We start from the raw sequence: 11,385 nt of genomic DNA, 5'->3' as shown, positions 1-11,385 counted from the left end.
CACTTAATTACTGTTAGAGATCTTTAGAAGCAAAATAAACAGTATAAGCCTGCTTCGTGGCTCAGCCTATGCCCATTTAGTTAAAAATCAATCCGCAGCCAAAGCATCACTGATAATTTTATCCTGGGAATAATCAGTGTTGATAATAATGTCTGGAGCATGTTAAGGTGCTTTGCTTCCCTTGTATAACCATTTACCTAGAAAAACCCACACTACCTTTGCCAGCAGGCACAAAGCATGTGCAACCTAATAGTCACCGTGTAAGACAGGAAAAAACATCTTCTGGGAGGAGGAGATCAGGTTTCTAATGCTTATGTCACTGTTACTTTTCTCTTATGTATCTATTAGACAAGTCACAGCCTAAACCTTTCATCTGTGCTGCACACTGGCTTCAGAGCTGGCATTAATGTGCTCCTTTGAAGAGACTTCATTTACTTCAACTCCTAAATTTTTCTTCTCCACCTGGGAGAACAAGGAATGGAAAGTAACAGTATTATTTATAAAAACCCTACACACATGCACATCCACAAAATTGATCCTCTAGGAATCCTCCTCCTGTGATACAAATCATACTGCCCTTTCACTCTCTGCTGCTCTTCTCTGTCCACGCTTCCTTTTTCTTCCAGAAAAGCAAAGATTTTACCCGCCCAACATACTTTACACACTCATTGAAAGCTTCTCTTCCCAAGGCCTGTGCATATTGCATTGGCACGCTACCAAAACCTGCTAACAAATGGCAGATTAAGTGGAAACACGGAAAAGAATTTCAAGCATGTATTATACTTGCTTGGGGTTCAGCCTGCAACTTTAAGAAGAGGGCTGCCCTCTAACCAGACAGGCCTGGGAATTCAGTTACAAAACAATTACAGATGCAAGGAAAATACTTTTTCTCTGAGAAGGAAACTTGATGATATTGTGCAGTCTTCAGTAGGCTAAGTTCAGTGTGTGCTGGGGAAGAACTCAGCAGGGTCTGTGTTTTCTTGAGACCTCACTTTCCATCTCCAGCACTGTTCTCTGAGGGATTTATAGCAAATTAAGTAAAATTTTTCATATGTTAGCCTCTTACAAATGCAGGAGCAGACTTTAATCCTTTTCAAGCACAGTCAAAACAGTGCCTCTATACCCATCTACTGTCTTGCCTCCATATGCAAGAATAATGAGGCACTTCATTCAGTTCTGCAGGTCATAGGCAGTCATTGGCTGGACAATGAAACTTCAAGTGTCATGCCTGTATATAATTTAATTACTTGGGTTTTCTTGATGAGCCTTATTTTGGCTGCATGGGTAACTTTCTCATATTTTTAAAGTTCTGGTTTTAAAAGAGCCTACTTTGCAGCATCAAAGCAAATATCCTCAGGATGTAATTTTCAAACCTGTCTAGCATGCCCAACCTTGCTGCACATAATTACACTGGCAAAATTACCACCAACTCCAGTGGGCACAGGTGAAACAGTGCTGAACTTCAGCACCACAACTCTGCCTGTGTTATCTGAGATTTCCTTTTCTTTCTAAAACTGGAATGTTTGCACAGGGTGTGCAGTGGGAAGAGACTCTCCCACTCCAGATTACACTGAATTTGCTGCATACATTCTTAGAAAAAAACAAAAAACAAACAAACAAACAAAAAAAAAACAAAAAAAAAAACCCAAAAAACCAACAAAACACCTTGCTCATATTACTCTAGAGGAAATGGCCTCAAGTTGTGCCAGCGGAGGTTTAGATTGAATATTAGGAAAACTGTTTCCAACAAAAGGGTTGTCAAGCATTGGAACAGACTGCTGAGGGAAGTGGTAGAGTCACCATCCTTTGTGGTTTTCAAAAGACACATAAATGTGGCACTTTAGGATGTGGCTTAGTGGTGGACCTGGCAGTGTTAGGTTTACAGTTGGCCTTGAAGATCTTAAAGATCTTTTCCAGCCTAAATGGTTCTCTGATTCTGTAAAAAGTTCTTAGCCTACAGTCTGAGAAAGCAGTTGAGAACACAGGATCAGTGGATGGGAAACACGTCCAATAAATCAGGACTGAGGTTCTCAAGCCCATATGACATAGCGTGCACTGTTAGAGGTCACAAAAGTTGTACGTGCAGTAATTTCAAAATTAAAAACTTTCTGCATCCAGTGTTTCTCTAAAAACTGTGGAGCTCACTGTTGGCCTCAAAGGAACTTTTTTTATACTACATCATCTAAAAGAAAAAGAAGATGGACTGACCTCAATTATGACCTTATACTGACTGGTTCACATTCCTCCATAGTTTATTTACCCTGAAGTTCATAAAAACAATGTGGCTTTTCAGTCTAATAGATTATTTTCAGCTCTAACTAATCAGAGCTCATGACTGGCTTTGGAACTGTAAGAGTCATACAAAAGCTAAGATTGATTATTAGCATCCAAATGTATAAAGTAATTAAGCCTACCAAACAAACCAAAAACGATACACCAAAACAAAAACTTCAAACATCTGAGAGCAGAAGAAAATTGAAAGAAAATAAACAGCACTGAGGATTTTAATAAATCTGCATCTGAATGTCTTTACAAATAAGTAGCTGAAATAAGACTGAAAGTGCAACCCAATACAGCACAAATACAAGAATGTCTGCATTGAAATTCCATAACTTTTCTTTATTCACTGTGATACATTCAAACAAAAGTGCTCCAGATAACATCCATAGAGTAAAGGAAATTAAAACAAAAAGTCAGAAAAAGACCATCAGATACATATGGCGATTATTCATATTTCAAAGCATTAGTAACTGCTTGTATCTGAGTGCACCAAAAACCCACATGAGAGTCCACATTTTTGTACACTGCTTCTATAAAAATAATAATCATAGGCAGCTCCAGCAAAAATGTTTGTCAGAACTAGAGCCAAAGCCACCACAAAGATAAAGCACCATCAGGCATATGTTTACAAATGCCGTAGTAATTAGTAGAGTGTAAAAAAAGGCTTAGCTGAATTAACATTTTCCTTGTATTGGTATAGCACAGGGAAGCTCTGCTTGGATTCACTCCTTCCCAGCTTTGATATTTCTCACCAGAGGCTTGCATTTGCCCCACAACACCAAGCACCATGGACAATTTGGGAAGCTTCAGGAGTCAGTGAGTGATGGATGGAAGAGGAGCTGGAGCCAGTGTCTATCCTCCTACTTAAAAAAATAATCATGGCATGGCATCATGTCCTCAACCATGTTACTGAAATAAGTGGCACAATCCATCTAAGAAAGGCTGTTTGTACAGACCATGTTGACTTCCAAATGCTATTTGCTGAGCTACAGTATTTGGCTGCACTGTTTTTACCCCAAAAAGACAGTTCTTGTTCTCAACTCTAATGCTTCTATAGTAAAAATATCACTGTTATCTGTAAGACAGCAGAGGATCACTTCACAGCAAACCCAGGCTGCATCCTATAAAGTGGTTCTATTCCAGCTGCAGAAACCCTGAACTGTGCATTTGCCAAGAATTATTTGTAACTCATCAGCTAGGTGGGGAGGAGTATTCCTATTCCAAAAACACAAGAAACATTAGTCAAGATGCCCAAATTACACTGTCAAAGGCTGAGAGACGTTTGTAAGTCTAGGGTCCCACTGCGTTAGGGACCTTAGACTTACAAATAGATAACACAGCTCAACAAACAGGGGGAAAACTCAGTAGAACCCTTGTCTTGCTCTCTCCTTTACCTGCTCTGCAGGCTGCAATTCAGATAGACAGCAAGACTGAAGACAGGCTTCCCCTCTGAAAATCTGAGTTACTGACATGAGATTTTCCTTAAAAGGCCTAAATAGGTCATAACAGAAAAGCCCCTTTCCCCACATGCTTTCTAGTATATTCATAGGGATCCTGCTTCTTCATAGGTCCCAGCTCCTATGTAGATTTAATCCCATGTGCAATTAGTGTTTCTCAAAGCAGGATATAACGGCACTGATCATATGACCAACATCATCTTCACAGTCAAATCCTTACAACATCAAGGTCTGTCTGCTCAAAAAACATTTTTCCTAACTGTGTTACTAATAAAGTCTCAAATCACTCAGGCTGAAAGGAAGTTAGAAGTGTTATGTGGTTATTTACCCTTCACGCTATTTGTGTGGCATTCATCTCCCACGGTGCATGCCTTGCCCTTTTCACACTCCCTTTTCTCATGCAGGAACACAAAGCTGTAATGTTTGGGTTGCAAACACCATTAAATGCCCCTCTTCAGCCCCCAACAGCATAGAAATATTTTCTTTTAAAAGTTCAGATCAAAGCATTTCTACTAATCCTAGGATTTATTAAAACAAACATTGTAGGCATGAGACAGTCAACAGCGTCCCTTTTACAAGATTCTTTGGAGACGGTTCTGTTTTCATACTGTTTACTGATCCGCCCCTAATTAATCTTCAGTTGCTCAGCTGCAAATTCAGCAAGTCCACCTGCTCCTTCCCCACCCAGCAGACGTTCCTTTCTCCCAGTTTCAGGCTGTAATGATAGCACCACCTAGTCCCTGTCCTAAGAACGAGGTGGCTGGCTTGAAAAGCTACATATCACCTCCTGATGTTACATGATCACATGCATTTGCAGCACAAGTCTAGCCTTTCCTCAGATGAGTAACTAAAACCAGTCATTAAGTGCTTTCATGGAGTTTCATTGTCTTTATCCTTCCCTGCAGTCAAGGTAGTTGCCTTTGATCCAGTAACAGATCTGTGCATATTTGAGGGGTGTAATGCGAACAGCTACATTGAAATCCTGCGGGGTGCCATTCATGTCCACCCACTGATGGCCTGAAAATATACCAATAATTTTACGCTCCCATTTGTGATTCTGCCTCTTCCACATCCTCACATATACCCCAGATCCACTGGCACCCGGCTGGGCATCGCACTGCTGGTACAACAGGTCGTACGTTTCATCTTTGACATCACAGAAACGGTAAACCAAGTTTCCCGGACGGTCATTGTCGTAGCCAGAGAAGTGAATCCTCCCTCCAGGTAAGTGTCTTGCTGGTGGGCTCACACCTATCTTCATAAACTTTCTTTTATGTGGCTTCTTCAGCTCCAGCAGGGCATAGTCATAATCCATGCCAATGTCATTGGCATTGCCTTTGATCCATCCTTTGGGGACATGCGTCCGTTTCACTCGGATCCACTGGAATTTCATTTTCTCAGGCATTGCCGAGTTGGTGATATTGGACCCTTTGCCGCCATCTTTCTGTTTGGGCTTTAGGAACCCCACCCGCAGTTTCTGAGCTCCTTTGACATAACTCTTTCCGTCATGGATACAATGAGCAGCAGTAAGAACATGCTTTTCAGCCACCAGCGTCCCTGTGCAACCTGTAGAGAGCTTCACCGATGTGGAGAACGGGTAATTCAACAAGAAGTCTTTCCCAAAAATGCTAAACCTGCTGTCATAGCCATAGATCTGCCTCTTAGTTCGAGATCTGCCTCGAGACCCATCGCCGCCATTGCTCAGAATATATATGCCCACTTCAGTTTCAGTGAGGCTGCCATTAGCATACAGGGTTTCGTAGGACAGGTAGTTCTTCACTTCTTCATAAGTTGGCAGAGGAGAACTTTTGTGGCATGCTGGGCCACACGGAGATACCACTTCCAATCTGGCCTCAGCATCAAACTGTGGTTTGTCCAAGTTCAGGGTAGACTGTGGCAGGATAACGGGTACTCTGTAAGATGGCCAAGTTGGCTTCCAGTGAGGACTGGAAGGCATCACATCTTTAGCAGCACACAAAAGCAGGATTAAAGTGGACAGGGCTGCCATTCTGAATGTCGGTCTGTGGAAAGCAAAAGCAAATACAGTTATTTACCCAAACTTGTTGCAAGATTATCCTACCTTGCTAAGTAGTGGCTTGCTAACCCAGTATAAATGTAATAAGGGTCAAGTGATTTGAATGGAGTTAACTTACATCAAGTAGCTCAGATTTCTGTGTCAAACAAATGACTTAGCCTGAGCCTTGCAACAAGTGTCCCAGGTTAACACTGAAATACAGGACATTTCACCCTTAGGTGTGCTGAGCCACCAACTCTCAGCTGACATCAGCAGGAAGTTACAGTACTTGTCTTCACACAGTTTAAAGAAAATTCAGATTCTGTTTACTCATCCAGTAAACAAAGCTTCTGCAAAGAGTAAATGTGTCTGTCTTCAGCTAGATTAGAACACTGTCTGAAAGCTCTCCCCTACTCTCTGACTTCACTGAAAGATATCCTTTAAATCTCTTCACAGCATTTGCTGTCTCAGCCAGAGACATCAGGCTGATGGTAGGGACAGGTGGGGAAGGACAAAGAAGGTGACCTGACAGGATGACCACATAGGAGACTCACTTCCCCTTGCAACTCACACCAGACAAAGGTTCTGCACCACATGGCACTGGCTCTCCCCAAGGCTTACATGAGAAAGGGTGATATAATTACACACAGGCAGCTAATGAAGGAAGATTACAATTCTTGAGGGAATTTTCAGTTAACACACTGGCTTATTGCTTTGTAAACTCAATTAATTAGAAATGCAAACCAACCCCCTCTGAGCACAGGGAAGCAAATGTGGCTGTAAATGTGTTTATGAACCGCAGGGAGAGTGCCTGAGACTGCAGAGAACAGTGTGCACTAGTACTGTGTCAAAAAAATGCGTAACTTCAGTTTATTTGAAAATTAGCCATACAGCTGAATCGCTGCAGGAGGCACTGTGCCCTGGGCAAGAAGGCAGGCAGGATCTCCCTCACACAAAGATTATTCAAATGAAAGTTCACAATTATGTTGAGCTTACACATATTTAAAACCCTGCTGAGGTTACACTGATCACAACTGCAGGATCATTCCTGAAATGCCTCAAACGAGTAAACCAAAGCAAATCACACAGGAAATGACCATAGCTATCTAAGAATAAAAAAATAAAAATCCTTCCCTCCAACGCTTTGTGTAGGAATATCCATCCCTAAGTTGAACCAAAAAAGACTTTGAAAGCTACAGGCTGCTGATGTCCAGTGGTGTTCAATTCAAATATTAGGCCTAGATTCTTATATTTTTGGTACCATCCTCTTTGGGAACAGAGACTCTCATTAAAGTACACAATTAAAATATCAATTGACTCATGCAAAAATATCAAAAGACTTCAAGTACAAAAAACAGATGTAGATGAACAGAACTGATGCTACTGAAACCCACAGAGGTAGGTACTGACTCTTTCAGAAGCGACCACACATTCTGATGCAAAATTTTTCATTAACAAACAGGACATCTTTAAAGAAACACACTTTTTTCCTAGGATAGTCTCCACCAAATATGATGCATTATACCTAACCGATGACTCATGCTGGCAAATACAAGCCATTTTAAACATTAATCAGAATTGTATAATTTTGGATGTCTCAAAATCAGAAAATATTTGGTATTCAAGGAAGACCAACTGCCCCTCTGACTCCTTCCACAGCAAATTTTAATATTGGATGTGGCTGCATTTTGCAAGCTATGAAATGAGAGAGTTCCAACAGGGAACACCTGCTGTATCTATTGCTGTAGGACAGTGACTTGGAAGACAGAAAAAAAAAAAAGAAGTTAACAGGGGCAAATGACACCGCTCCATCCCCACAAAGACAATATACACTGGCATAAGTCAACTGCTAGCTGTCCTGCTTGTGTCAGGGAGGGCTGCATGCAGCAGTGCTTACTGGTTTCACAGTTAGGAGCTGAAAGCAGACTAAACCATGGTTAAGCTGCCCATCAGGAAGCTGATCCCACCATTAAGAGCACATATTTCTACGCAGTTTGCCCTCGCTGCCCTCAGATTTCTCGACAGATTGCATCTCTCTAAATTGCACCATTCATGCCACTTCTTGGAGCTAAAACCCATTCATGCTAACTGAGCCTCTGCTGGCCTTTGGCTGGTTGATTTAGCTGGCAGGGCAAAACCAGAGGCGTCTTGTCAGTTGTTATTTGCACAAGCACAGCCAGATTCCCTCGTGCCTGTCAGCACAGCGACCTGATGAAGGGACTTTGTGCCAAACAGCTCCTCTGCTTCCTCCGAGATTATCATCTGGGTTGAGAAGAGAGATCACCTCGCCCTGCAACCTGCTCTGCCTTATCTCCCCACCATCAGCGGCACAGCACCGCTAGCACTCGGAAGGGCAGCTTCAGACAGCAGAGGGCAGCCGCCCTATGAAGAGAACAAGACAGAGATGGGACTCGAGCTGGTCCCAGAAAAAAGGCTTCAGAAGATATTTGTGTCTGTGCTGCGCTGTGTAAAGTGGTACTCACTCCACGTCTCTGAGCAAGCCTCCCACCCTCCCTCGCCGCTGCTTCTGTGATGCGATCACATTGCAGCTCTAGGGGATAAAAAAGGCTTTTCATCAGTTATAGAACTTTTCTATTATTTAGAATGTTATTTAAACCTGACAATAAAATACAGTTGTGAGTTCATACCTATAGAAGCTTAACAGTGCTCATTTACTGAAGTCTTCATAGTTATATCCCATCTGGAGATATAAGTGGTACTAAATCAGATCTGGGCAGCTATAAACAGAATAAATGTCTTATTTATAACAGGATGCAAATTAGTGCACAGTACCTATTTCTGTGAGGATCCTTCCTCTTAAAAATGAAGGAATTGAAAAAGCAGCCTACATTTAAACATAGATTTTCCGGGGAGGCTCTTCTTTCCTTTAACTTTCTCTTCTCATTTGCAACACAATCAAACAGCTGCAAAAAAACCCAGGGTTAAAACTCTCTGTCCTCAGCTACTTACTCGTGGGTGACCCCGAGAGGTGTTCTCAAACTGAGCAGAGTGGTAAGGAGCGAGCACTTCCCCGCACGGCTATCACAGAGCGGCACTGAATGAATTACGATGTGCTGCTCTACTGTAGCTCTGCTCTTCTGTTTCTATTTAAACTCTGTCATAAACTCAATCCACCCTTTGACTCAGCACAAAGCTCTGCTCTGACATCCAGCCTAGGAACCCCCTAGAAGCGGTTTGTACATAATCACACTCGCTAATGGCATTAAAATTGTTTAGAGAATGGAAACAGTGACAGCTACCCCGGGGCTCTCCATGCTGCTAATACACTTTACAGACACATTTTCCTGCTTGCTGTGGGCATTCGCGCCGAAGATAGATGCTGCTGAAAGAAAACTGCCTTGTTCAGGATGGACATGAATAATTTTCTAATAAGCAATTAATTTTTCTGCAAGAGTTCACTACTTCAGGAGTGGTTCTTGTAGTAGACACTTAAATAACAATAAATCATGGATCATCTAGTATGAAAGCCCATGAACCAGTCTCCATTACATTTTGAAATGAAGAAAGTTTTTCCACAGTGCTGGAAGCCAGAAAGATTAACATACCAAAAACAAAAAAATGGAGAAAACCAAGACAGTGAGAGAAAAAAATCTGCCTCAAACCAAATCATGAAGGAGAATTAAATCACTGTCAGTGCCGTGCCAAAATACCTCTGCTGTTTTTCCTGGTCACAGAACTTGTTAAAACACAGTAAAAATAATGAAGTTGCACTTTAATAACTACAGAAGTCTTCCTGCCATTAAAATCTAACAGCTTTATCAGCCTGCTTGAGATGCTGAGGGTCGTACGAGGGTTACACTGCCTTACCTGCTAGACTGAGGGCTGTAGAAAGAGATGCCTTGGAAAACCTGAAACTAACTTTGATAACTGGCAGGCCACGGGCGTGTGCATTAACATACACACCCGGTACAGCGGCTATTTTGGCACGTGTACCAGTGACATGAATACACAGAGAAAAGGGAGCATAGTATACGTTTCCATTGAGTCCTATTCCCAGAACTGCCTCCTTTCGCCCTCCTTTTTTTCTTTTTTCTCTTTCCCTTCATGTCAAGCAGCTTCGGTGTCACGGTACGAGAGCAAACTGCATTACGAGGAGACGGTGATGGTCACTTTGGATAACGGCATAAAGCTATAGGAAGTACCTGCATCCCCAGGGCTTCCAAACCACCTGACTGACGGGGCAGCTGCACAAGCTGGGTCCCGGTGGGACCGTACCAACCGCTCGGACCTTGCTTGGGAGAGGAGGCAAAAACAGCTTCCCCCAGGCTCCAGCAGCCGCTTCACTGAAAAGCTCCTGTCACGTATGTCCAAAAAGGCCACCCCAAAACCACTAATGTACTCAAACACAGTGACGAATCCAAGTACAGGACCGCAGCGGAACGCTACCTTCAGACGCCTTCAAAGCATGAGAAAGCAGCAAAGGCGAATTTTATCGCAGCTGTTCCCTCACCCGCCGTCCTTTCAGAGTTGGTCACCGGCAGCGGCGCCGGCCGCCGCAGCGGCGGACCCGCAGCGGGGACCGGCGGGCAGCAGCCGCGCTCGCCCTTTTGTCGCCGGCGCCGCCGGGGAGGCGCCGCCCGGTGCGCTCCGGTGGATGCGAGCGGGGTTAAACATTAAGCCCTGCGCGCAGGGAGCGCTCGCCCCGGGCCGGGACAGCCGCTCCCACCGCCCGCTGTCCCGCACGGCCGGACGCCGGCAGGTGAGGCACTGCCCGGGGCGGCGCGGGGCGAGCCCGGCGCTCGCCATCCTCCCGCCGCCCCTTTGTCCCCCGGGGCGACCCGCACCCCGCGGCGCCCTCCCTGCCGGCGGGGCCCGCGACCTACCGGCTCCCCGCAGCGGCGGCGGCGGCTCCGGGAGCGGCTCAGGCAGGTGGCGGGGCCGGTGCCCGTCCCATCTCTCCCGCCGCCTCCGCGGGGCTCGGGAGCGCCTCCCCTCCCTCCCGCCGGGCGCCGGCCCTCGGCGGCGCGCTCCGAGCGGGGCGGGGCGGGGCGGGGCGGAGCGGCGCCTCCCGCAGGTGGATCCCGCCGCTCGATCCCGCCGCTGGATCCCGCCGCTGGATCCCGCCCCGCCCCGCACCGCTGCCCGTCCGCCCGCGGGGCCCCGCCGCGCCGCCCCGCCGGGCCCCGCCGAACCTCCGCGCAGGCTGCCCCAGCGCGTCCTGTGCGGCGGCACCTCGCTTTTAATCCTTTACTGCTGTTTTCATTTATCTCCCGGGGAAAAACGTAGGGGGTTTTCCCCAGCCTTGGTTTGTATTGGCGGTGTTCTGGCACTACGGGCGCCTCAGGGGCTGCCGTCTCGGTGCGAGATTTTGGGGTGCAGCCCGTGGCACCTCTGCAGCCCGGGGGCAACAGGTTCTTGGTCCCCAGATCCCTTTTCAGAGAGACCCTGGGAGCGGGTTGATCCCGCTCGGCCCCTCCTGCCTCCGCAGGTCATCAGCTCTAGGAGCTCTGCGGTCACTCACCCGTGTTGCCTCATCAAGCGGACATTTAAATTTAATTGTCCGACACATTGTTTGCATGGGTTTTAATTACTCATCCTTCTTGAAGCCTTATAATGATATCTGGCAAGAAAAGAGGAAACCAGAGCCAAGAAGGCAAAAATCCTTGCAATGTT

General features: G+C 45.4%; 1 protein-coding gene across 2 annotated transcripts; it reads right to left on the bottom strand.

Moving 5' to 3' along the window:
- Positions 1–2,594: 2,594 nt before the first annotated feature.
- PRSS23 (serine protease 23) lies at positions 2,595–10,759 on the bottom strand. 2 transcript variants are annotated; one of them, XM_030268986.4, is made up of 2 exons: positions 10,596–10,759; positions 2,595–5,758 (listed from the first exon to the last, which is right to left on the bottom strand). In XM_030268986.4, exon 2 carries the CDS (start codon positions 5,743–5,745, stop codon positions 4,627–4,629), a length of 1,119 nt encoding a protein of 372 aa, XP_030124846.4. In that variant the 5' UTR covers positions 5,746–5,758; positions 10,596–10,759; the 3' UTR covers positions 2,595–4,626. The 2 variants fall into 2 exon arrangements, with proteins under 2 accessions (XP_030124846.4, XP_030124850.4); XM_030268990.4 differs by lacking the exon at positions 10,596–10,759 and adding an exon at positions 10,159–10,544.
- Between the last annotated feature and the right edge of the window lie 626 nt (positions 10,760–11,385).

The sequence above is a fragment of the Taeniopygia guttata genome, chromosome 1 (genome assembly GCF_048771995.1).
Source record: "Taeniopygia guttata chromosome 1, bTaeGut7.mat, whole genome shotgun sequence".
Lineage (NCBI taxonomy): Eukaryota > Metazoa > Chordata > Aves > Passeriformes > Estrildidae > Taeniopygia > Taeniopygia guttata.
Note: the sequence above shows the minus strand (reverse complement) of the source record. Positions and strands in the feature narration are given on the sequence as shown.